The sequence below is a fragment of the Artibeus jamaicensis genome, unplaced genomic scaffold, assembly GCF_021234435.1.
Source record: "Artibeus jamaicensis isolate MK-2021 breed Jamaican fruit bat unplaced genomic scaffold, CSHL_Jam_final scaffold_1964, whole genome shotgun sequence".
Lineage (NCBI taxonomy): Eukaryota > Metazoa > Chordata > Mammalia > Chiroptera > Phyllostomidae > Artibeus > Artibeus jamaicensis.
Genome location: NW_026522030.1, coordinates 20298435 through 20325019, shown reverse-complemented (window position 1 = coordinate 20325019; position 26585 = coordinate 20298435). Strand labels below are relative to the sequence as shown.

Below are 26585 nucleotides of genomic sequence, written 5' to 3'. Positions count from 1 at the left end.
ATGCAGGCATCACAAACTTTGGCGGATACAGTAGATACATATTTCTTTGATGTCTTCCTGGCAAAGAGTTCCATGGCAACGTAGTCTGCATTTCTATAAATACTCAATGTCCAAAGGCCACTAGAGGGTGAAACACCAGGGCAGCATCTTCCAGTAAGAGTCAGGGCGGAACCCTGATCGGATTTCTACCCTCCGCCCGAACTTGGAGGCCCAGCAGCTGGGGCCAAGAAGCTGGGCCCTCAGTATCCACTACCCCTCACGGCGCTGGCAGCTCAGGGCCAGGGGTCGGGCCTGCCTCTTCCTGAGCCCCAGGATGGGCTGCTGCCAGGTCTGCCCACTTTCTCTAACCAAAGGCAGAGGGCAGCAGGCAGGAACTGGCAGGAGACTCAGTGCTTTCTCTGAGTTCCAAGTACGTCTGAGAGGTGAGTGTGCGTGCGTGTGCGCATGCGCACACGCTCACACGCACGAACGGAGGGAACGGCCGGAACGGGAGGCTTGGAGCTTGGCAGGGAGTTTCAAATATACTCGGGAATTATTTATTTTAGTTTTAGTTTTATGGCAATTAATTGGCTATTGATTGGTTGGACTGTTCAACTCTCCATTTCCTCAAGTACAATAAAATAGTTTCATTAAAATGTATTCAGGCTTGAAAATAAGGGAGCCATTAAATGGTTTCCTTTCTGTTCCACTCCAAGGGAAATGCGCCGTGTGTAAATCAAAAATCCATCATCCCAAATCACTTGTTCTTAATGGTGCTTTTGGAGACAATGAGGGACGTGGCCACAAGCATCGCGATTTAGGAAGTTAGGGCAGCCCAGCATCCCCAGTCATGGGACAGAGTGATTGGGTTTGGGGAGACTGCAACGTGGCCTCCTGCAGCCAGGCCGCAGGGTCAGGGAGGGGCACACGACCCCCCTGCCGGTCCCCATGCTTCCCTGCTTGGGCCTTGGTCGGAGCTGCCCCAAACCAAAAGGCGGATTCCTGCCCTCCCTCTCCTGCCTACACTAAACTACTACCCAAGACCCAGTCCACTGTAGAATGCATGCAGACTCCCTCAGTAACATAAATAGCTGCATTTTCTCCTTGAGCTGCTCAGGAGTCTGAGATGTGAGGAGAAAACCCAGACTCACTGAGTGGTGGTGATTCTAGCCCCCAACTTGAGATGGCCCCCTTGGGAGCACATGGCCGGAAACTCTAGAACCCTGCGGTCCCCTTTGATTCGGGGGGGCAGTGGAGGAACAGGACCCCAATGCTGAGAAGTTATAGTGGATGAAAGGAAGGCTGGTGCCTGCCTGCTCCCAGCAAGCAGCCATGTCAGAGAAGCATCGCCCCCTCGTCAGGGCAGCAGGCAAGGGAGTTGCTTCCAGTCCTCTGCCGCGCCCTGGGGACCTGGCCGCCACTCTGGAGGCAGGAGCTGACAGTGGGGAAGTGCAGATCAACACTGTGTCTCCACCATGAATATGTAAGAGGGAATCCTGGGGTACAGGGACAGAAGGGGACAAGGGGCTGAAGGGGCTGCTGGGAGGTGGGGCAGACCGCTGGCTAGGAGTCATGGCCTCACTGTCCAACATCCCAATAATGCATTTTGTTACCTTGGAAGAAAAGCATTTGCCTTGGACTTCTCCCAGGACAAAAGAACTAAAGGAATAAATTCTCCAGGAGCACTGGTGTGAGTGCCTGGAAACCATCTGAGATAGGTTCCCAGATGGGTAACAAGCCCAAGACTACAGAGTTGGCCTCTTAGTAGGGCCACGGGGGAGCTGGTCCAGCTCAGAGTGCAGTGGGACCCACCGGCTCCAGCTTGGGCCTGGCCTACAGGGGCCTGGGTTTCCCTCCGGCCTCGGGGCAGCTGTGCCTCAGACGCATCTCGTTTCCAGGTATTTGCCAGGAGTGCTTGGTTTGGTTAAGATCTGCTCCTCATGGTTAGGAGCTAAAGTCTAGCTGAAATGTCATGCAGAATGGGGTGGCTGGTGCCAGGAGCTGCCAAAAGCAGAACAGTTGCTTTGGGACGTGACTTCTCATGAAGGGATTTCACCCCTCAGTGCCCTGTGGTCACATCTGGGACTCTTCCCTGCACATGTGAAAGGCCCCAGGAGCACTGACCTACCCTCAAAGTCAAGTCCCCTCCCCCCGCCACCTCTGATGATTGACCTCACCTCCTTTCGAGCCCAAACTGTCTACAAGAGCCCAGGATAGGGAGGGAGGAGGACAGGGACCAGGGGCTGGACAACGGTCTGGGTTCCCATCACCCTCACAGTTGTGATGAGGGCAAAGAGGTGAAGCAGCAAGGGGGCATGAGAGAAAGGTTGAGGTCACAAGCTGGTGATCAGTGGCCCATAGGCATATGATTCTTGGTGGACAGAGCATTGTAAAAGCTTTCACACTTGAATGCCATTGGAAGGGGCACACAGCATTTGGGTCTCGGGTCCCACCGCCCATGCTGACTCATATCCCGCCCAAGTTACAGGCTTACTCCACCTGCTTGGCCCAGGAAGCAGTTAGGTCAGGGCCTTGGAGATGGTGATCTGTGTTTCCCAGGACTGTGGGCACCCCGATGGCCCTGATGACTCTGCCTAGGGACTCCTGTGTATTGTCACTGCCAGGCCTGGAGTCTGACCCCCAGCAGAAAGGATAAAGAGTGAGCAGGCATCTCATGACTCTGGAGGCCTTGACCCTTGGAGTCAGAGCCGGGCCCGTGTCCAGGCCCTGGCAGGCCTGTGGGGTGGCCTTGGACAAGCTCCGGTCAGTCCCCTGTGGGCCTCAGGGCACAGCAGGAAGGGGGTCTGGGTGAGTCAGGAGGGCTGCTGTGAGTCTGGGTAAAGGCTTTTTGGGTTGACTTTGGTGTTTATGAGACTCAGGCTGGACCAGCAACACCTCCAACCCCCGGCTCCTCCGTCAGGCCAGCAGCGTCTGGCTCCTTGTTCTTTTTTTGCTCACTGCAGGTCTGGACGGTTTCTCAGGAGTGGCAGTGTGTCTCTAAGCCACACTCTCCCGCAACAGAAGCACAATTCTGTTGAGAGAGAATTGGGCCTGGTGATCTAAGAATTCACTTCACCTCTACTTCGCCCTGTGAGCCCTAAATCTCCTGTCCCAGCTGTAAACAAGCGTTGTGACGGCCCCTGGGGGTGGTCAGATCTGTGAAGCACCATACGAATGCTGAACGTCAGTTAAAGGGGGCTCACCTGAACTAAGGCGCCTTGGGAAGGGGACGCCAGGTTTGATATGTCATCAGAATTCTCCAGGTTGGAGCTAGACTGTGGTACCAAAAAGTTTCATAAAATCTACAATGTCCTTTCCAAAAAGTCAGAGCTAGAACATGGGCCTACAAGCCCATGGAGAAACATCCCAGGCCTCTTGCCACGATGCTGGTGAAAGCCCTGGCCTTGTGTTTTCCATCTAGAATCCTCTGGCATCAACGACTGTGTCCTTTGGAACCCCTCTCTCCAGGCTCCCAGGCAGCCCCACTGGGTGGCGTGGGAACTCTGTGGGTGAGAGCGGTTGTGAGTGTAAGAACATGAGTGTGCATCATGTGCTCTTGTGCTTCTGCTTGGCAGCCAAGAAACCAGTGGCTGTCTAATGAGTACAAATGCAGTCTGAGGACAAGCAGAGCCCCAGAGGAGAGAGGGAAGGTGTGGAGGGAGCTCCCCTCGGTGACGAGGAGGAACAGGATGGGCAGAGGGGTGGGTGCTGGTGGGGCCAGGTGGGCTTTGCCAGGGAAGGACAGTTGTGCCTTAGGCAGCCAGTCCAGGGAAGGCCGACCTCCTATTAACAGCCTGAGACCACAGGAGGGATTAGGATCCAAGGATACAAGAGGTTGAGAGGTCTGTGCAGCAGACCCCTGACCCTTCCGTTTCCTTCAGAAGGGAGGCGGGGGGCGGGGCAGCTCCCCTACTTCCTTCTATCTTGCTTGGCAGGTGGAGGCTGGAACTGTTTCATCCAGCAGGTTCCATGACAGTGGTGTGCCTGCAGTAAGCTCATGGGCTCCACCTCCACCCTGGGACACTGGGCTCTCTCCGCAGTTCTAACAGCCCTAGGCCACCCCATCTGGGGCAGTAGGCTGAGAACTATCTCCTGTTGCCCTCACCATCGACTTCCCTCCCCAGGGATGGGAGGATCGCCACATGCCCGGGGTCACGGGCCAAGTCCCAGCCCCACCTCTGCCACTCACTGCCTGGGGACTCCACTTTGCTGAGCCTCAGTTTCCTCTCTGTCCCACCACCTTGCAGGCGTGCTGGGGAGGAAGCACTTGGCAGTGGCCAGAGGAGGTTTTCTCTCTCTCCTGGCGTGGTCCTGGGCTTCCTCCAGCTGGGCCTCAGTTTCCCTTGAGGGGAGCTGGACCAGGTCCTTCCTCAAGACTGATTTCCATGCCTCTGGGTGTTCTTGTTTCCCACTTGGTCTGAATATTAGCGGGACTCAGGTGTTCACCTGCATATACTTGCTCAGTGTGGAGGGACTGCCCAGCTCCCCGAGGGACTGCTCAGTGCAGAGGGAGGAAGGGGAGAGTTGTTGGAGGGCCCTGCCCCGAGGCTCAGAGAGGGGAGAAGTCTTGTCTGAGGTCCCATGGCAAGGCAGAGGTGCAGCCAGGATGAGCCCTCGCAGGGCCAATAACCTCAGGTGCAGACTTTCTCTGCCCCAGCTCTCTGCCAGCCTGGTGACATGCAGACATCGGGGATATTGTCCCATGAAATGCAAAGCCCACTGTCACTGCTATAATTCAGCCCAGATTTAGACAGAGCCTCCACCTGGCTGTTCTGAGTTGGCAAGAGAGACTATGCAAGGGATTGAGGCCCTAGGCAAAGAGCTGGTGGTTCCTGGCACCCTTATGTCAAAACCATTCCCAGTTCACCTGCCAGTTCCTCACTGCCCGCCCTGTCCCTCTCCCAGGAGGTCTTCCTCTGTACCCTCCCAGCTGGCTGTTTTCTGACTGCTCCCACCCACTGTGAGTCCTAGAACTCTGCCTCCAACTTCTTATGGTCCTTGGCCCTGGCCCTGACCATTATGGCCCCTTGTAGCAACAGGTAGATACCCACTATTCGAAGGTCGGTATCTGCCCCCACCCCGGCTCCTCCAGTCCCAGTGGCAGGTTGGGCTCCTCGAGGGTGGGGAAGGGCTGCTCAGGAAGTTGGAGTGGACTGCTGCAGGTGTGTGTGTCTCCGGTGCAGGCAGAGCCCTTTTTGCTCATCGCTGTCTACATGGCAGAACAGGCTTGCCCAGAACCCACTTGCTGGGGTCCTGGAGGGTGGAGGCAGTGTCTGTGGTGGGTGTCCAAAGGGATCAGAGCCAGGGGGTGCCTCAGAAAGCACATGTCAGTTCAGGCGGGCGGTTCCAAGGACTGGGGGGTCAGGAGGGCCTCAGACCCCACCTTGGACCGTGATCTCCTGGGTCCCATCCAGCCCCAACCTTCCAAGTCCACAATGCAATCAGCACCTGGGGCATCATCTTCCTTTAGAGCCATAGTTGAGGGATCTCCCAGACGGTTCTTTGAGTTGTTTGATATATGGAAAAGGGCTGTTCGCACTGCATGGGAGTGGGAACATGCAGTGCGCAATGGAGCAGGAAGCCAGGGTACTTCCCCAAAGTGTGTTTCTCCTGGGGAGGAGTCTCAGCTGGGTGTGGGGAGGGGCTTGGAGCACACCAGTCCGTGAGAGTCCCAGTCCAGACGTTAAAGAAGTAGCAGAGAGCGGGAGGCTAAGGCCCCGAGCTGGGCATCCTCAGTGCCATGGACAGCTCTGGGCCCACCCTACAGGGGCACCCAGGGCAGAGGGGGTGCTCTGCACACAGTTGTAAGACCTCCTGTGACGCATTGGGAGTGCTGAATGCATAGCAGTGGGCAGTCTGCTCAGCTGGACCCTCAGGCCCGGATAAAAAGCAAGAAGGTATTTACACAGGTGCTGTTGAAATGACAAAAGCGAGGTCTCCGTCCCAGGCCTGGGGCAGGAAGACGGCAGATAGTCAGGCAGCTGGGGCACGGGCAGGCTGGCTGGGCTGCAGTGATGTGCAGAACAGTCTGTTGGTTGGTGAGACCTCATCACTGTTGGGAGAAGCTCAGCAATTGACTCTTGGAAACGGACAGGTGTCTAGAAGTCCGGCACCCATACCATCGAACCCCAAGTCCCTGGCAGGAAAAGGGAGGCAGAATTTCAGGACAGTGGGAGCTTGCTGGGGGGTGGTCTCCTTGAGCCCCTCTGGCTGTCTTTGGAGGGGGCTGGGAGGCTATCGCCCTCGGTGATGTGTGTCATAAGTGCTTGGCGTCTGCCTGGCTCCGAGGGTCAGTGACGGTCATAGGCAGCGGCAGCTGCCGGTGGGGCAGTTCCTCGGGCAGCAGCGCTGTAATAGTATGGGGAGCCTGGAAGAGAGAGGAGAGGGCGTGGGGGTTGGAGGGCGACCGTGGGCCTGCAGCCCCACACCTGAGGCCCATGTTCAGAGGACGGAAGGGGATCCGAGCTCTGAGAAAAGAGCTCTGGGGAACGCAAGATTATCCTGTCAGGCTCAGGCTTCCTGGAGGAAGCGGGTCAGGCTGGGCTTGGAGGACGAGAAGAGTTGGACATGGGGAGACGGCCTGCCTCCTGTGACCCAGACAGGGCAGGGGCCTGTACCCTCCATTGTCTCTGGGCGGTGGTACTGGACTGCATGCTTTGGATGAGGCCTCCAGGAGCCGCACTCTGCATTCACCCTCCCAGGGGAGGAAGTGGCACAAGGGGCCCCAGGAGACCACCAAGGTCAGGGACCTGAGGTTGTCTCTTCCTTCTCCAGGTGGGGAAACTGTGGCTCAACAAACCAAAGCCACAGCGCCTCTCAGTCCCTGGGCCGGGCCTGGAGTTCCGGTTGTCGTCCCTGGCTCAGTTCACGGCTGTGTCCCCTGTGCTGGACTGTGTTTAGCCAAGTGGACAGCAGCTGGGGCCGTGGGAGCCCTCCTAGACCATGCTGGGGTGGGATGAGCAAGCTTCTTAATTTCCCAGGGGAGGTGACATGTATTGATTCTGAAATCTCACCCAAATCCAAACCAATCCTGGCAATTCTCCCGGATATCATAACGGGCACTAGCGCCTGGGGGTTGCCAGCCAGGCTCTGTCACGCGTGGCCGAGTGCCCCAGAACTCCACTCCTCAGGGAGGCTCCGCTCCCCTGAGCCTCAGCTGTCTGGTCTGTAAAAGGAGGTTGCAGCGGTGCTGTAAGAAGCACCACGGGGTGAGGACACGAACGTGTTTTTGTAAGCACTTTGTATCCATGAACTCTTTTAATTTCCACAATTCTATCAGGTAGAAATAGTATTGTCCCCATTTAGCAGTGGAGGAAACTGAGGCAGAGAGTTAAGTCCACACCCAAGGCTCAGATAGCACCGGCCACCACCCCCAAACCCAGCCCTGATGGGTAGATACACTGCTTCCTCCCCCGGCCCCCAGGCCCCCACGAAGGCAGGTGGCTCGGGCAGCAGTGACTGGGGGGAGGAGCAGGCAGGGCCTTGCTGTGCTATTCCTGAAGGTGCGACCACCAATCCCGTGCCTAGGTGTTCCCAGAGATGAAGTAATTTGCTGCTTCCTCTGTCACCTCCCTGGCCAAAGCCGTGACTCAGAGACATGTCAACCTCTTCTGCTCTCTCTTCTGTGCCAAGGGGACAGTGTTAGGACACATGTGTCGTCCCTGCAAGCCTGGGTGCAGCCAAGGAGCAGGGCTGCCCCACAAACAGGCCTTGGGAACAGGAAATGGGAGTGAGCCTGCTCAGAGGACCCTGCCTCACCCCCTGAGCCCCCTGAGCCCCCTGCCCCGCCACCTCCCACCTCTGCTAATACTCACTCTGCTCTCAGTGCCTAACCTCTCGGCCAGGCTGCCTGGGACCCAGCACGAGGTTCTGTGGCAAAATCAAAAATGCCTGCATTTACCGTGAGGAATGAAAACACCATTTCACAAAGCACTCTGTCTTCCTGGTGCCCATTAGACCTTCATCTAGAATAAACTGTCCTTTCTTCTGTCATTTTTCCTCTCTAATTCACATTATCATCAATTTACTCCTGACACAGTCATTCCGGGCTCCCACTCACTGTAATCCCTTTACAGCGGCGGAAGACACTCTCTTTCTAATCCTAACTGACCGCTGCTGCCCTTCTTCCCGCCTCCTGCCTGCCCCCACCCCCCCTGGCCTGGCCTGGCTAGAGGCCCCCAGTTGCTGGGTCACGCTGCCCTGGCTGGGCAGGTTCAGTGGGGAGGGGAGTTCTCCTGGGACGTGAGTGTGTGACTTCATTAGGTGGCATGGCTCACCCTTACTTTGGTGGCATGTCTGTGAAGGAGGCTTCACCCAGGCCCGCCCAGGGGCGGGCAGTGTATATGAGGTCATGAACCCCTGGGAGTGCATGTGGAGGGTCTCGCCAGCTTCCGCGTCACCCACTGATCTAGCAGGAGCACCAAGGAGCCTCAGAGTGGGCTCCCGCACCCTGGCGCCCTCCCCAGACAGTAGAAATCAGTCCACTCCCCCTGCTCCGTTGGACCCTTCCAGATAAAGCCCGAAGACACTCTGTAATAAAGGCAGGCTGGTAGATGTCAACAGCCTGGGACTTATTTGCAAGACCGTGGGAGAGGGAGCCTGGGACCTCACTCATCTTCGGGAAAGTGGGCCTCCAGGGAGCATCGTGTGCAGCTGCTGCTTAAATGAAGCCGCCGGTGCTGATGGTCCTCATTTCACACCTGAGGCCCAGCCTGGCTGATGACCTGGCCATGGTTCCCCAGGTCATCGACTCAGGCAGCACAGGGGCCGTGTCTCACATCTGTAGCTGCCCAGCGTCATTTAAGCCTTTTCTGTTTTCCTGATGCACGAGGCCCACCTCTCAGAGCTTCAGGTCAGAACTCATTCTCCCAGCTTCCCTTGCTGCTAGGGCACAGATGTGTCATCTGGGCGCTGCCAGGTAGACCTTGGTTAGGAAGGGAGCGACTTGAGATGGGCTGAGACCCCATCTGCTGGGCACGGGTGGCAGAGGCATCCAGCTCTGGGCAGCGGCCGGGCGGAGCTCTTGGGCACCTCGGCAACAGAGTGGGTTACTTGGGGGTGCCAGCTGGCAATAGCCAGTGGGTTTACATTGGTGGTGTAGCTGGGTGCTGTTTCTGGCTGTGGGTCCCACGCCTGTCTCTGGGGTCCTCCCGGAGATTCTGGGAGCCCCCAGTATCCCTTAATAGACTTGTTTTCTACTTAAACCAGCCAAAGTGTATTGTAGTATTTGCAGCTGAAAGCCTGATAGATGAATACAGTCACCTGGCTTTGAACAACAGACCAGAGCTGCTCTCATCCCATACACGGTCTGAGCATTTAGAATTCTCAAGGCTTCCTCCTGTGGAGGGGGGAGGCTTCCTGGCTGTGGTGCTGTTCTGACTGGGTCGGTCAGGGAAAGTGAGAGTCCCACGTCACACACTGGTTATGAATACAGAGCCTGTATGAATACAGGCTCTGGAGTCAAGGCAACCTGAGTTTGGGTCTTCATTCTGCCATCTACCTGCCGTGTGATCTCAGGTAAGTTACCTAACTGTTCTGAGTCTCACTTTCTTCTTCTGTAGAAGAGCGATAATAGTACGTGCTGTTGAATGGATAAAGTGAGCTAAGCCATAGGAAGGGTTTTGCCCAGTGCCTGCACCACTGGCCAAGTACTTTTTTGGATAAACGGAGTTCTGATTCTTTTTCTTCCTCTCCACGCCAGCTCTGGCCCCTCGAGGCTCTGGCCCCTCCCAGCACAGACACTTGCGCAGGGCTCCCTCACCTGAAGCCCGGGAGCTCCCTGGGGCAGAGTCCACATCTTCACACCAGGCGCAAAGCCCATGCTTAGTAACGGGATGTGAACTGGATTTCACTCCAGCTTGAGCGGCAAAGATCTCAGATACGGTGTAGTCCCACCTTCTCTTCACCATCCCTTTGGGCTCCTAGCTGCCCACACAATCGGTTCAAACTTCTCAGTCTCGGGGCACCCCATCCGTGGCCCCACAGACCACCCTCCATCTACTCCAGCCCTTCGCCACTCCTCTGCCTCTTGGACCCCCCCAGGCAAATGAGCCTATGGGGTGCCTCATGAGAACTAGAAGAAGGTGTCCCCTCTGGGCAGCGGTGGGCCTTGTGCCAGGATTTGGGGCTTTGTGTCGTGCACGGGCTTGATTTCAGCCCCTACTTGTCCCCTTGGGCAGGACATAGCCATATATAAAGGTCCTAGGTCAACGTGACCTTCTTGGGGTCATACCCCATCACCAGAAGCCTCTCCCACAGTCTGGCCCAGGCCTCTTTCTCACCACATCCCCTGTGGGTCTCACAACAGCTCTGGGACAGGACTCTGTCTGAGGCTGCTTTGCAGGGAGGTGCTCCCAAGCTCAGGTCTCCAGACCTACCGCCACCCTCACCTCTGCTGAGAGACTGGACCGGGGAGGTCATGGCCAGCCTTTACCTCCTGAGACTGATGGCTGGGCCACCTCAAAGCTCAGGGCCTCCTGGCAAAGGGTTTAAGGTAAAGCATTAAGTAAGTGGTTCAATACTTAGGAGTAATTTTTACTAAAACCCAAAAGGAAGTCTGAGAGGTTAGCCCGAAGATTCAGCCTCTCCGGGAGGCCACTAGTAAATAGTAGGAGCCTAGCTGCCTATAAAATTGGAGATCTCTAGGCACAGGGGCCTGCAGCACTAATTGGCATTGTTCCTTTTTTCACCTGCAATGGTGCAAAATGCACCAAAATGCTTTGGGCAGCCCAAGGCCCAAGTGCATGGAAGGCAAATGATGGTGTGCATGCCATGTGTCTGTCTTAAGCAGCCCTGTTAAGCTGGACAGACAAACCTGAATGGTCTCAGAGGCAAGTCCTCATCTGGCCTTTGAGGAAAATTCCCAGCTGACTGCTGAGGGAGGGGCCAGTGCTCTGCCTCCAGGCCAATTGGCTGGCTCTGCCCCCAGGAGGTGAGTGACATTTATGATGCCTGGGCTCCTGCTTCAGGCTGCAGAACCTTCAGCTCCAGCTGGCACCCTGGTTTTATGTAAGTTCATTTCAACAAGACAATAGGCCTTTTGAGGATTGAGCAGCCCTGCTGGGTCTCTGGGATGGCCCAGGTATCTAGGTAAAGTTCACAGGTCAGGCTGGCCCCAGCCTTGAACAACCTGCCAGTCTGAGGCCTGGCCAGAGGTTAGGCACCAGCTGAGTTTACAATGGCATGCCTTGGCAGGTCTTTAGCCACAAAGTAACCCATTTCCCATGGAGCTGGCTATGGCAATGACCACAGCAGACATCACTAATCAATCCCTGCTCCTCATCAAGTCCTAATCAAGCCAGGTAGCCACTATCAATCAATCTGAATTGGCCTCTTTGTTGTCTCTTATTTAGAAAATTCTCATCTGAATAGTCAGTGACCTTAAGAACTATAAGTTACTTTGGGGTAGGCACTTTCCCTGCTTTCTTCTTTCTGCCTCAATGCCCCTTTTGTCTTTGTTCCTGTTTTGTGCCACTTTCCTGTATCCACCAAAACATCTTTTGGGGGGGCGATTGGGAACCAGGGCCCCAGCAGGCCCAGAGTGGCGTTCACTGTCCTAAGGCCCTGGCACATCCCCCAGATTGCACGTTTCTGGGAAAGCGACCCACCCCACCTCAGCGATCGGGCCTCGGCATGTTGAGGGACCTTGGCCCACCTAGGGGATTCAGTGGGGCAGCCGATGGCCCAGGGCCCTCGCAGGGCCTCTGCCAGTACTCACCGAGCAGCCCCGGGTTGGGGAACCTCCAGGAGTCGTTGTAGGAGGGATACTGAGGGTGGCTGTAGGGGCTCCCAGAAAACTCACTCCCTGCATGTGGTGGGTGGGAGAGAAACAGGAACCAAATGTCAAAGCAAGTTCAGAAAATGCCAGTGGCATTCGTCTCTGACACAAATTGCAGGTACTTTTGTAACCAATAAAGGCAGGTCCAGTACACACCCTTAGGAAGTGGACAGCTGTCACTGGCATTGTCTAGATTGCCCCTATGACTCTTCCCTGTCAGTGGAAGTGAACACCAGCCTCTCACCTGTGTACCAGGAAACACCACGTGCTGGGCGTTCCCTGGGGCTATTGGCCCATTTTGCAGGTGAGGAGACAGGGGCGCAGGTCCTCTCACAAACCGCCTCAATATGCCCACCCAAGTCCACAGCCCCAGACCGCCTGGTTCTCAGCTCTCCCTGGGGCCGCTCCAGGACCCCATGTCCCACAGGTTGCCTGTGTGGCTCTGGACTGAAAGCCAAAGATAACCTTAGCTCTAGTCTGGCCTTCTGTGCGGAGAATCTGGAGGTGGCTGCTCCCAAGGCCTCAGCCAATGGAGAAGATGAGACGTAAAGTCAGGCCCTCTGCCAAAAGCAGGCAGACAGCACTTTGCTGAGATGAAGAGACGAACTGAAAGTCTAGTAGAGCACAGCAGAGGGAGTGGGGGCGCTGGGCACTGGGGAAGGGACTTTTAGCTGCTAGTGGCTCTGGACATGCTCAGACGGGAACTGCAGCTGCCCCAGGGTAGGGACAGTGTGGGGTGTGTGGTAGGAAGTGGCGGGACTTGAGGATGGCTCCCTCTTGCCCAGCCGCTCACAACACAGTGATGCTCTCCCTTCCAGCCCCCGGAGAGCCTCTTTACCACCGGCCAGTCACAGGAGGGGAGTTCAAAATTCCTTTCCTTATGACCTTGCTGCCTGTCTCCTCCCTGTGCCCCCCCCCCACTCCGGGAAGCAGAGTTTGAGCACGACTCAGTGCAGAGTCCCCCAGTGCCTGGCCCAGGTTGTGTCGGAAGCTGGCTACAGAGTGGCTTTTGAAGCCACCGGTTGCAGAGCTGTGGGCCCCTCCTTGGCAATGATGGCAGGAGTTACACTGCCCGTGGGACCACCCTCAGTCTAAACAAGCTTCCACGAATTCTTTTTAAGGATGCCAAATGCCCAAAGGGCAGGAGCTCCCAGGAGGGACCAGCCAGATGTCAGAATGGGAGCACCACTCTTCCCCTGCCAGCCTAGACCCAAACGGAGGGCCTGCAGGACTTAGCCAGGTGTGGCTGGAACAATAAAGCAGGCCTGAGGGGCCAGCTGCTCCTACCCCTGGGCCCAGCCGGCCTCCTTTCCACCTCCCCACTTGCACAGGCAGAGCGTGCGCGCGCACACACATCCACACGTGCACTCCTCCCCAGACCTCTCTGGGGGCCACTCCCAGCCTGACAGGCTGAGCCTTCCAATTCTCTGTTTTTTATGCCTCAGTGGTCAGGGTGTCAGGTTCCAGCATCAGAGGGAGAGTGTGGTGACAGTGCGGGCTGCATGCAGCAGCCCAGCCCCGCATATCCATCAGAGCCAGGCACCTCCTCCTCCTCCTGCTCCTCCTGCTCCTCCTCCTCCTCCTCCTGCTCCTCCTCCTCAGGAGCAGGGTGGGGGAGCAGAGAGACAGAGCAGCCTGGAGAAGGGGAACAACCGCCCTCTCATCCAGGCCCCAGGCCGGCACCCGGGAAGCTGCCCCATCAGAGGCACTTCCTGACAAGCGCTGCACCTGGGCCCAGGGTGCGAGCTGCACTGGCCGAGGCCATCTCTCCATCTTCATCTGACGGGTTCTGTCTGCTGGGCCAGGCTCTAAGCCCACCTCTTCTAGGAAGCCTCCCTGATCTCCAGCCCCTAGAAGGGCATCTTGGGTCCCTTTAGCTAAAGTTAATTAGTTAATTATATCTGTGCTATCCATCCCACATCCCCGTCTTGTCCCAAAATTGGCAAAGAGCCCTAAATGGCTCCAACTCCAACTCCTGTAGAAGATGGACCCAAGTCAGTGCTGTGCACCATCCTCCACCTGCTTCCCACCTGCCTGGCTTCAGCAGCTACTCAGACGCCTCTTCCTCGGAGAAGGCCCCACCCGCCCTGCCTCTGATGCTCTCGGTCTCCCACAGCACTGGCTTCGCCCTGAGTGCTCAGGAGCCCCCATGACCTGGAGTGTCTGCCCTGCAGGTCAGAGTCTGACTCCTCCCTGTGCCCGTGCGCTGCCCGCCCCCAGCGCACGGCGGACAGCTGGCCTTGGTAAAGCACCGGGGGCTTCCCACACTGCGCTTTTGCACAGATGCTCCCCCGGGCCTCCCCCTCGCCTCCTTCTAGGCTTTGCTCCGACACTGTCTTCCCCGTGAGGCCTCCCCAGACCATTGCATTTCAAATGGAATCTCCTTCCCCCACCCCTCTTTCCTGATTTGTTTTTCTCCATAGAACTGGCCAATGCAACATATCTTGTTGATTGTGCTTAAATAAATTTCAGTGCCTGCTAGATGCCAGGCCCTGGGCTAGATGGGCATTGGGATAGAAATGTTAACTCAACAGACAAAACTCCCTGCCTCCATGGAGGGAACTAACATCCTTAAAAAGGAGGCAGAATTAACAAGATAAGCACATGGCCCACCCAGAGCCTCTGTCTCCCATTTGTAAAAGGGCAGATAAGACCGAAAGTGTCTAAAGCCCTTCTTGTCTGCTGAGCCTGATTTTCACTTCCCAGGGGCCTCTCGGGGAGGGAGGTCCCCTCCTTGGGGCTCGGTGGGCTCCTGATGCGGGCTCTCCTTGGGTCTGGAGGATCCAATCTGCTGCTCCATTTCCTTGGCTGAACTCACCACGATTGTGACACCCAAGGAGCAGTCAAACCCCATGACAGCAGCTTAGAAAAGTGAGTCTTGTCCAGTTAAGAGAAGGTCCAGGGAAAGCCCTGGGAACACTTGCTGGAGTGGGGAGAGTGTGAGCCAAGACTGACGGGGTGTTGATAAGCAGAGGGAGGGAAGGCGTCCCAGGCACAGCAAAGGTCTGGGGGTGGACTGGTCAGAGCACGACCTTTATCTACATGGACAAGTCTCGATGAGGCCCCAGCAGAGACCAGCCACTGGGCAGATACAGGAACATTCTGCTTTGCTCCATTAGGGTCAGGACCAGGGACACCTTCAGACTAGGGAGCGCCAGAATCTGGAGGACAGGCCAGAGGCAGCGACCCTATGGTCAGGTCAGGGGATCAGCCTGGGGGCTGCTGCCCTGGTCCAAGTGAGAGGGAACCCGAGCCCAGGAGATGGCATAGCTGCAATGTCCAAAGACACCAGATGATAATCCTCAAGTCCAGCAGCGGTATTGTCAGGGCAGAAAAGGAAAGTCTCCTCTTTGGCTCATTGTTGGGGCCTCTAGAGGTGCAGCCAGCTGACCAAAAAGATCACACAGTAAACACCTTCTCTGTGACCTTCTAGCACAAAGGACACCATGGTCTCTTCCCCTCTTTCCACTAAGTCACTTGTGTTGGGGACTACAGCCCCCCTCTCCCCCGCCTCCCGTACATTTAGTAAAGCCGGCTATATGCTCGAACTCCTTGTACAACTGACTTGGTGTTTTCTCCCCACGTGGAACTCGAGGGGCATGGCTAAGTGCTGTGTTTGGGTGATCAGCGGGGCAAGGTGAAAGAACACGGTCCAAGAGCGGTGCAGATCAGAGGCTGAGAACTCAGCGATGTCTGCAGCCTGAGACAGAGGTGAGTGAGCAAAAGCGAGCCTCCCTGGCGAGTCCTAGAAATCTCCTGGGGGGACATGGGGCTCTTTGATGAGGTGAGGCATGAGGGTTTGCGTCAAGCTTGTCTTGATGTCAAGGCGCCAGAGGCCAGCCAGCCGTTGTTGGTGTTCTTTGCCCCGGGGCAAAGGAGTGGTGGGGCCGGAGGGGGCAACTGCATGCGTAAAAGCAGGGAGGTGGGACTAGACAGATGGTACACGACGGAACTCGGGATGCTCGGGACTGACGCCCCCTCTTCGGCTGCCACCTACAGGACCAAGAACAGAGGACTGGGCCCCTTTCAGGCTCATGGCCCACAGGTGTGCCCTGCCACCCTCTACTCCTGCCCAGAGCCACCCACCCTGAAGGGGGTGACAGAAAATGGCTCCAGACTAAGAACACCAACAGTGGCTGGCTTCTCCTGGCATCCTGACGCCAACTAGCTTGGCTCAAACCCTCATTCCCCACCCCCTGGAAGAGTCCCATGTCCTCCCCAAGATTTCTGCCACGTTTCCAGGGAGGCTCACGTTTGCATCTACAGCCTGGGTGGCCTGGGCCCTCAGTTTCCTCATCCGTAAGATACAGGGATGGAGAGTCCCTACTGCTTAAGCTAGCAGAGAAGATGAAATGAATTCATAGTTACAGAAGACCTTTGCCCATCCCTGCGTGGTGAGGGTTTGGCGTCTTCTCTTCGTGGATGGTGGGCGAAATCAGCTCAGCCATTCCCCCCGAGCCCTCTGACCCAGCCCCAGCTCCTCCCTGCCAGGCTGCTGGGGAGGGGGGACGGGGAGACCAACTGAGGGGCAGAAAGAAACACAGAGCCACAGAAATGCCAGAACAGGAAGGCAGCGAGGGTTTGACGGACAGAGAAACTGAAGCTCAGGAAAGAGAAGGGATTTGGCAGAGGCTGGGCACACGGGGTCCCCTGAGGTCAGGAAGGCAGAAAAGAAGGGCTGCTCGGGAACTGTCTCTATTTGGCCTCTTGGAAGAATAAAAAAAGAGGGTGAGACTAGAGGAGATGAAGAGCGCTCTCCAGGAGCGCGGCGCCCCATCTCGCTACGCCCCATGGAAGGCGAGGGAGGGAGCCGACGCTGCTGGGGCTCAGGGCCCAAGGGGCTCGGCTTCTCGCTGGGCATCCAAGGAGTGGCAACCACCCCCTCAGTCCCACCCAACCCCACGCAACATGCTCCTTCCCGGAACTGGTGGGCCCACTGCCCTCCACACGTAGAGTTGCCTTACACTGAACCTCACCAACGTCTGCTATTACTCATGGTCCCAGATTATTAGGACTGGGACAAACGGGAGGGATAATTTCCCTCAACCTCCCCTGTCTCTAGGCCACACAGCCAGGCAGGGACAGAGCAGGGCCTTGGGGCTTTCACCATCCCGAGGACACTTCCTTGGGCTAAGCCAGCAGCCAGTGGGGAAGAGAAAGTCCTCCCCTCCAGCCCCTTCCATGCCTGGGAGGTTGGTGACTTTTCAAACACACAGCAAAGTCGAAAGAATTTGACGGTGAATACTTGCACACCTACTACTTAATTCTACCATCAACATTGTCTTATACTTGTTTATCATATATCTCTCCACCTCTCTAGCTTTTCATTCATCTTACTTTTATGCATTTTAAAGTAAATTGCAAACATCAGTACATTTCCCCCCTAACTATGTTAGCATGCATATCATTAAGTAAAATCCATTATTTGTTTACAAGTTTTTTCTTTGCATGTAAAGTGTGCACATAAGGAAATGTGCACATTTTAAATGAGCTATTGCTGTGTTTTGACAGATGTGCACACTCGTATAACCCAAACCTCTATCAAGATGTTGAACATTATCATCACCCCAGAGAAAGTTTTCTCATGCTGGAGAAGGAGGACTTTGACCTAGTGAGAACCCAGTTATTGGGGGATCTGATACGGATGCCCCTGAGGACGCTGAGCTCAGAGTTAGCACTGCCAACCCAAAGCCCAAGTATGGAAAGAGGCCCCTCACCTGCAAATCAAAAGCCCTTCCAAAGCCACTAGACAGAATAAAGCCAAAGAATGTGTGTTCTTTCCCCAAAGACACAGAGAGAAAGCAGAGGCTTAAAACATTTAGGCCCTGGCTGGTGTGGCTCAGTGGATTGAGTGCAGGCCTGGAAACCAAAGGGTTGCTGGGTCAATTCCCAGTCAGGGCACATGCTTGGGGTACTGGCTGGGTCCCCGGTGCGGGGTGCAAGAGAGGCAACTGAACATTGATATTTCTCTCCCTCTCTTTCTCCTTTCCTTCCCCTCTCTCTAAAAATAAATAAAATGTTCTTTTTAAAAAAGAAAGACATTTAGGATACATTGTGCCTTTCCCCCAAACAATACTGCCTTCCAAATACAGAAAAGCTAGTTGTAAAAACCAATGAGGTCACTAGAAAGGACTGATTAAAATAACAGTTTAGAGGGGGGCACATGCCAGGGACATCACCAGAATCAGAGACGTTTTCAGTTTCTCCTTCGCAGAAGCTCAGAGATGGCAAGAAAGTTGAAGTTTCCTAAAATTCTCAGAAGTGACAGGTAAACCGGCTCAGCATAGCTCTTAATTAACCCAAAACGACACCTGCCAGATGATGGGGATTTGCAGAGCACGCTGGGGGCCGACCCCATCTGCAGATGGTGGGCTCCCACCTCTGCTCGAGACCTTGGCCAGCTGTAATTAACATACGGAAAAGACTTTCAAAGTGACTTCGCAGCCAAGTTCTATTTCCAAAGGGTTGAAACTGGGCTTTGAGACAAACTCTTTACAGAGGAGGAGGAAGAAAAGATTTGAAACGGACCATGAGATTTCTCCAGCTACTCCCCATGGTTTTGTGAAAACGTATGTTGTGCTGTGGGTTGGGGTCAGTGGGTACCCAGCGGCTGCTGTCTGGGGCTGCAGGGACCACAGTGCCCCACACAGGCAGTCCGCCTTTCCAATGCACACACTGCATATATTATATATAACAGCGAATGTTGTGTATATAACATGTATGCATATACACATAATATGTACACATGCATGTATATATATAACAAGTTGTGTTAAACATACATACACATATGTGTGCATGTATGCAGGGTGGGCAAAAGTAGGTTTACAATTGTATGTGAAACACAGCGCTTATTTTGTATTATTACTTATTAATTAATGCATTGGTTTCCACACAAACAAGTGTGAACCTACTTCCACCCCATTCTGTGGATGGACACACACACACAGAGGATTCTGGGGCTCTGCTAAAGCTCTCCAAGTGACCTCCATCAAATCCCTTCTCTCACCAAGCCTCAGTTTCCCCATCTGTAAAAGCTGTGTATACAGGAGAGATGTAAGGAACTGACCTCAAAGGGGTTTCAGCACTAAGACTCCCCCTGTTCTGTCTTCACTGCACCCAGTCCTTGCCAGGCCCCCTTGCAGGCCAAGGCTTCTTAACCTCCCTCTCTGCAGAGCAAGACCTTCCCGAGTTCCCAGCGGAGAGAGGAGAACCAGAGTACAGGCAGTAAAGGTCAGCCCTGTCAGCTGGGCTGCCCGCACGCAGAGCATCGATCCGTTCGTGGGAAAAACCTCTTCTCCCACCAGCTCAGGCCAGCCATGAAGGCCTTCAGAAAAACAGAGAAGAGAAAAACCCAGAGAGAGAGGGCGTGAGGGAGAGAATGCAGAAAGTATCTCATTTCTGCTTTGCCCGAAGAGCCCTTGACTTTGTAGTTGGGCGGCATTGCTGGGTGGGCCACAGCGAGATGGGGCTGGAGAAGAGGGCCAAGCCCCAGCTCTGCCGCTAGCCAGCCACGAGGCTGTTGAGTGATGGTTCTGGGCCTCCATCTGGTCCTCTGGACAGAGGAGGAAGCTGTGCCTTCAGCCCACTTCCCGTTGTCCACACCACGAAGCCCTGAAATCAAGGGCCCCGCAGGGAACTCCAGGGGAACAAGCCCTCTGTCGTATTACAGCGCCCCCACCACACGAGGCTGAGGACCCAGCCGGTAAGTACTGTCCAGGAGCCCGTGGTGACAGCCAAGGCCTCGTAGGGCCTGGTTCCCAAGGCGTCGCCCCATGCCCCCTGTCCTAAAGCCATGCTCCAGGCCAACTGCCATTCCTCCTCTGCGGTTCCCTTCATCTGAACGCCACCTTCCTCCCCCTCCTCGTGTCTAATGCCTCGACTTGAGAGAGCTCTCTCTCAGCTCCGCTCCCACGTTGCCCTGTGCCGCCAGCCCCGGGTCCATCCCTGCTCAGACTCAGGTTGTGGTCCTACCTCCCTTCCCCTTTTGCTGAGTCTGTGGCTCCTCCCTGAGGGCAGGAACCAGGACTGATCCCGTGGGACTGGTCTGACCACTCCAGCAGTCCCGTGGCCCCGGCGTAGGCCCCGCCCACAGCACGGACGCCGGCTGAGTGCTGCTCGTGCCCACGTACATTCCACGAGCCAGCCCCTCTCGCTGTCGGACAGAAACAGGTGCTACGAATTGTTAGTGAAGTACTGGCCCTTGATCTTTGAAAGAAGCATGAGACGGGGTAACAGAGAAAGGCAGCAAAGCACACAGAAAGGGGAAGACGGCCACGTTGGCTGTAGAGGCCAGGGTGCAGGCGCTGAGGGTGGAAAGGGGCCCCAAAGGGGTGCTCTCCTGTCCTCAGGGACCCCACCAGGCCTCAGTGGGACCCCTGCCACATAATGACAGCACCAAGGTTAGCTCACTCTAAAAGGACAAAGAAGTGTCTTATTTCCTTTTTAAAAGAAAGCAAAACCCACTGAGAGTGACAGCTCAGACAGAGTAGGATGGGGCTGCAGCCAGGCTGAAAAGCGAGAAGGGGGTGGTTCTTTTGTGCTCATCAGGCTGCCAGAAGGTGCTCAGCCTGGAAACCTGAAGACTTCCTCTGAGTGACCAGAATGTTACCAGGAGCCGCCATCTCGCCATCTAAGCCGCCAGGTGCCGGGTCCAAGAGCTCAGTTGGAATAACACTGCATAGTGTTCCCAGGAACATCGACTCACACATCCGCCATGGATGGTTCTGGTCAGTCCATTCGGCTCAGCATTCACAGCGGCCCTGCTCCACCCGGAGCTCTGTGCTAGGTCCCCCAGGCCTCAGGAAACTCCCTGCATCTAAGGGGGTTCTTAGACCCAGAACTAGACATTGGGGTACCAGCAAAGGGCAAGATGGATTTAGGAGCAGAGCTGAAGCTATGATTTGTTCCGGCTGGGATATCCAGGAAGGCTTCCTACAGGAAGGGGCTATGACCTGGGCCTTGAAGGACCCTGAAGCTGAATCATTTCATGGGTTACCAAAGTCTGCCACCGTGTACCTTTTACCAGTCCTGGCTGCATTCTAAACAGTCAAATGCACCGCCCCACCCCTACCAAAAGGAACCTGGGCGCGAGACCCTCTCCAGCTCCTCAAAAACAGGAGGAAGCTCAGGAGGACACGACCTGTCCTCGAGCGGAACAAGCCACAGAGGCTCCACTCCTCTCTCACTGACCCCCCTGACGAGGCAACTGTTAATGTAGGACCGTGGCTAACGCACCTGGAAACCCTTAGACAGGTCTGAGCCACATCAGGATGTGTATAAATAACTGTAAAAAGGCGGCACGAGACTCTGCACAGGGACAGAGCACAGCCGTGGCTGACCGTGTGGGTAGCTGAGGGGATGGAAAGCCTGCAGGCTTGGAGCCGGCTGGCCCGTCAGAGCCCCTCGGCCACTGAGCTCCGTGGCCTTGGAGGCATCGCTTTCCCTCTCTGAGCCTGAGGTGCTCATTGGCGATGCGGCGTGAGAGCACTCGCAGGACTAAGTAATACTGACATACTCGAGTCTGTCGTGAGTCAAAAAGTTCGGGGGCTGCCCGGTGACTTCCTCGGTCCCGGCACGCGGTGCGTGCTCTGGGCGGCTGCCGAAAGACAGGGTGCACTAGGGCTTGTTTCCTAATGAAAATTATATTTCCGGATTTTTTTCATATTTCAACAAGTACCCCAAGTTCTTGGTTGTAGGGGAAGCCTTGACCTGGAAGCCAGGACCCCGACCTCATCTGTTTCTGTCCCTCCCATGTTCATGTAGCCGGGACTCTGGCGGGTGGGAGGCAGGCAAGACTGGTTTCCAGTCTCTTTGCCACTAGGAATACTTTCCTTCCTGACTCCTGCCCTAACGCCCCTTTGCTTGCTTAAATGAGACCAGCCCAATGCCCTTTTAAAGTGTTCCGGGAGGCCTTTCTGTGGGCAAATCGACGATTTGACCAGTCCCCGGCCCCTGTGACCAGCTCCGCTCCTGACTCAAAAAATGGCCCCAGCCCCCTCCAGCTCTGAGGCCCTCCAACCTCCCGGCCCCATGTCGGCCCGGAGCTGAGTTACTTCCCTGTGGTCTAGACCTTGGCCTGTCCCTCAGAGCAGCCAGGGGTCCTCCTCTGAAGAAATCGCCCACCCCTGCCTGGGCCTGGCTCAGCAAGCAGGCCAGAGTGTCCCCACCACTGGCTAATGAGAGGGAGGTGATGGTGTCATACCTTGCTGGGAAGTCACACTGCTAGTCCCGACCTGTGCTGCCTGCCATCAAATTTTAATGCTGCTGCTGACATATTTATGGAATGCCTGACCAAGTGTTTGCGAGAAGACCAGACAAGATTTACCTCCACAATTACTACCTCGAGGTGCGGGTGCTGCTGTGTGCCGGGAGCGCAGCCGCACAGAGGCCGGGAGCCCCAGTGTGCTGTGGATCGCACTCAATTCCACACACCTTCCTGCCCCCGCGCCCAGGGCCTGGGGGAGGCGGAGATGAATCAGACACGGTTCCTGCCCACCAAGAGCCCGCAGTCTGCGGGAGGGGACAACACACACATAAATTACTCGGATCCTGGGTAGCTGGGGACCACAGCCTGGGTACAGGTATGAGAGGCAGGCTGGGCAGAGGAGGGGATGGGGGGCGTTAGTTCTCTATCAAAGTCAGGGTCAAGAACGAAGCCAAAGATGGGGCTCTGCAGGACCATCCAGCCACTTCAGCTCTGCTGGCTGCTCCTCTGCCTGGAAGGGATCAGAGGCCCCAACACCCTCCCCACTGCTGGCCTCAGGGTCTCAGCAGTTCCCCCTCCTTCAGGACCTGCCCCCACTCAGTCCTTCTGGTGTCCTCTCCAGAGGCCACCTTGGAGGCATGTCGCCTCCCAGCTCATCTTTCCTCACCTCCTCAACGAACCCCTTTCTCTTCAAGTTGTATTGTCCTCCCGAAGTGGAGTGGCCCCGGTGGGCTGGATGCAGGTCCCTGGTTCTCAAGACCAGGCCACGCCTCAGGCTAGTGAACTCAGAGTCTCTGGCTGGGGCCGGGTCTCAGCGTTTGCCCAGACCTCCGAGGTGCTTGTACGTGCAGTGAGTTTGGACGCCGGCAGCAGCGCTGGGCAGTGTGTTAGAAAGGCAGTGGCCCGGGCCTCGCTCTAGGCTGACCAAACTTCTGAGGGACGTCCACAGGCCGTCTGTGTGCAGTGAAGCTCGAGAAGCACGACCCACCCTAAGGAGTTTCCCAGTGTCCTCAGAGGCACACTGACACCTAGTCCCCAGGCCCTCTGAAAGGGGGGCCCCAAAAAGGCTGACCTGGAAGAAGGCTGACTGCCAAGAGGGGCTGCTGGCTGGCGTGGGTGGCCTCCAGGCAGGTCGCCAGGCAGCCACCACCATCACTCAGCCAGCTCCATAAGGCCCAGGCTCTGTGGAGGGACCTGAATCAGGATCAGCCCTCAGGCTGACCAGGAGGCAGGAGCCCTGATGAAGTCCAGTCTATACCAAAGAGTCACAGGAGCGAGGCCTTCCCCCGTCCAGGCCTCAGTTTCCCCGTGAGTTCAGTGAGTACGTCAGCTCCGAAGTTGGCTGTGCTGATGGAGATCACTCCATTCTTAAATTAAACTGACACTTTCATCTGTGCTTCTGGGACCAGCCCACAGACCTGGCTGAGAGGCGGCTTTGTAGGGAGGGGCCTGAGAGGAGGGGAGATAGCTTTAGGGAGCAAGGAAGGAAAAGTGAAGAAGCCTCCTGAGGGACCCACAGGTGTGCTAGAGAGACCCAGAGTGTGTTACCTCAGTGCAAGGCACATACAGCCAATATTTCATCTGCTGACTCATTCCCCAGACATTGACTGAGGGCCAGGCACTGTTCTACACACTGAGGACACAGCTGTGAACAGAACAGACAAAAGCTCCTGCCTGCATGGAGTTTATATTTTAATGGCACAGACAATGAACAAGACACATTAAAAATGAAGCATACAGTATGTGTTAAAGAGAAACCATAAAGCAGCAAAATTTTAGAGTGACTAAGGATGGTTTCACTGCAAAGATGACTGTTGAATACAGAGCTAAGGGAATGAGAGTTAGTCGTGTGAATATCTGTAAGAAGAGGACTCTCAACAGAGGGAACAGCAAGTGCAAAGGCCCTGAGGCAGGAGTGTGGGCGGTACCTTGAAGGAGCATCGAGGAGGTCTCTGTAGCTGGGAGGAGTGAGGGGTGTGAGGCAGAGGATGAGGTCAAGGAGAGAAGCAGGAAGCGGGAGATCGGGTAAGGACTCTCGCCTCTACTCTGAGTGAGCAGTAGAGGGACATGGCTTGACTCAGATTGTAACAGGCTCACTCTGGCTGCTGTGTTGAGGATGTGGGGGCAAGGACAGGAGTGGAGAGACCGGGAAGGGAGCTACTGTAAATATTTATTGCAAGACTAATCTACCCACAGAGTGGGTACCACTGGCCATCGGAGCCTAATGCCCTGAGGGCTGGGAAGGGCCAGGCTGTGTGGCCATGAAGCAGATGGTCTGATGGCCAATGCCAAGGACCCTCATGGAGTGAGGCCAGATGTGGGCTGTTGGGTGGAAGGGGAAGTACTTTGGATTCTAGCCCTGGCTGTACATGACCTTGGGGCATGCCCTTCCTCTCACTGAGCCTATAGCAAAAATGAAAATCAAAAGTACCTGCTGGGTTGTGGTGTGGATTCCATGAGAGCAGGGAGGTACTAACTGTTCCCCAGGCAAGGGAGGCGGTCCTGTCCTGTCCTGCCACACACCAGGAACGTGGGAGGGCGACACATCCCAACTCTCCACTAGGGGGAGCCTGGGCAATTCTTCCTCCAGCAGAAATGCAGTTTGCAGGCACAAAACTGGTCTCCGCCAGGGAATTAATTCAGCAGTCCCTGGCATGGCCCTCTGGGGTGGGAGTGCACGTGTCCCTCAGTGGTCCTCACAGTGCCTGCCTGGATCCTGTGGTTGGCAGGGCTATTCCCTCCAAGAGACGCTCTGAACAGCCCAACAGCGGCTATTGAGAGTTCATACCTGGAGACCTAAACTTCCATCAGGCTCATGGCATGGGTCCCAAATGAACGAAACAAAGAGCAGGTGGGAATGAAAAGCCACGTGGAGATGAAGAGCTCCTCGTGGCTCCAGGCGCTTGCTCTGAGGTAGGCAGGCTGGATGGCTTTCAGCTCCTTCCTGCACAGGTGTACCTGTGAGTGTGTTTGTTTTCTTTCTTGGTTCACGTGTCACTCAGGTGTGGCTTGTAAACCTTGCCCGAGCATCTGCTCTGCGCCAGGCTCTGTGCTGGGTGGTGGGTGGTGCTGTGAAGCAGCAGAGACTTGGGCTCAGGAGCCCCCTCTGCTCCCCAGGCAGCCAGTAAAGGCTGTTTTGAATTTCTCGGGGTCTCATCTCTCCACTTATCTGAAAGCTAAGAGACCCAATAAAAGGGGCTGGTAGCCATGCACGGAGGAGTAGGTTGTTTACTGCACAAGAACCATCAGCTGATTGGACACGTGGGCCAGCCCGCGCTCCACTCTCCCCACCAGGCACGGGGCTGCATCCCCTCAGGAGGAGGGAGGGGCAGGGTCCTGAGAAAGCCTGGGGACAGCCTGGGGGGAGCTTGGAGGCAAGCCCTTTGGCTGTACCTCTCTCCCTTGCAGTAGCTTCGTCACTTCGCTGTTACACATCAGGAGGGGAAGGAACATAAGGATGAACACAGTGGTCCCCAAAGGTAGTCACACCCGGCCCCACCTGGGTTCTCTTCTTTCAGCTCATGTGGATTTAGTCCTGAGGACGTGCTGAGCACTGGAGGAGGCTCGGGCTGCCTGCACGGGGCCTCACGGGGCCGCTCACGGTCACAATCACGTCAGAGGCCTGATCTGGCTCTTGGGGTCCTGCACTTTCTGTCTTTCAAAGGGCTCTGGAGCAAGCAAGACTGGGCTCTGTCGTGGCCTGCTGCTCAGACAAGTTACTGTGAGCCGATGCCACGGCCTCCGCCTCTGAGAAATGCAGTAACACCCACACTGGCCTGGCGGGGTTACTGTGAAGAGTAAGCAGCTTGGGAAATGACAGGCAGTTCGCGCAGGGCCTGGCGCATGGAAGTTCTCACTCGACGTCAGCTACTGCTGCCAAGCAGGCCTCTTCCTCCCTCTTATCCCGGATGACTCTGGGAGGGAGACCGTAAAGATGCCTCCGCCATAAAAATTTGGAGACTGTGGCCCAGAGTGGGGAAGGTGACTTCCTCCAAAGGCCAGTAAACCTGGAGGCAAGACTGAGACCCAAAGGTGCTGAGCTCTGGTCCAGGGTGACCCGCCCACACCTCAGACCTTCTCCACCCCCCTCTCCACCCCCATTCTCCATTACAGCTGGAGGAATTCCATGCATAGATTTGGACAGTGATGTTCCAGGTGTGGGGGAAGGAGAGAAGGGATATGTTAGGTTAGCCCTGGAATACAAAGAAGGGAGAACAAGGCAGGACTTGAACTTGCTCTCTATAGATGTGCAGGTGGGGGAAGGTGCCCCAGAGTTCTCATGGGGACACTCTCAAAACTCATCAGCCACAAGGGTTCCTGTGCTCCAACTAGCACTCGGGCGGAAGCCACCCCTCTGCCCCCACTCTGCCCCCACTCTGCCCCTTGCCCCAGTCCAGCCAAGACTGGAGGACCTGAGCCCGGCCAGCCTCCCCCACCAGCCCACCCGCCCGCCTGCCCCCTCAGTCTGGCCAGCATGGTGGCAGGCCCTGCCTGCTCCCCGGGGAGGCTGCCGCCAGGCCTGATGGCGCTGACGGAGGGGGGGAGGCCGCCAAGCTGTCAGTCTGGAGGTGCCCCTTGGAGCCCCTCCTGGCTGGAGCGAGGAGGGTGGGCTGGCGCTGGAGC

The 26585-nt window shown here is 56.0% G+C and overlaps 1 protein-coding gene across 3 annotated transcripts in view; it reads right to left on the bottom strand.

The window, feature by feature from the left end:
- Nucleotides 1–545: 545 nt before the first annotated feature.
- PAX5 (paired box 5) overlaps nt 546–26585 on the bottom strand; it is a 170470-nt gene continuing 144430 nt past the window's right edge. For all 3 annotated transcript variants that reach the window (XM_037144538.2, XM_037144539.2, XM_037144537.2), the window contains exons 9-10: nt 11696–11782; nt 546–6346 (exon numbers count right to left, since the gene is read on the bottom strand). In XM_037144538.2, coding sequence (XP_037000433.1) covers nt 6270–6346; nt 11696–11782 — 164 coding nt within the window. In that variant the 3' untranslated portion in view covers nt 546–6269. The remainder of the gene's footprint in view (nt 6347–11695; nt 11783–26585) is intronic.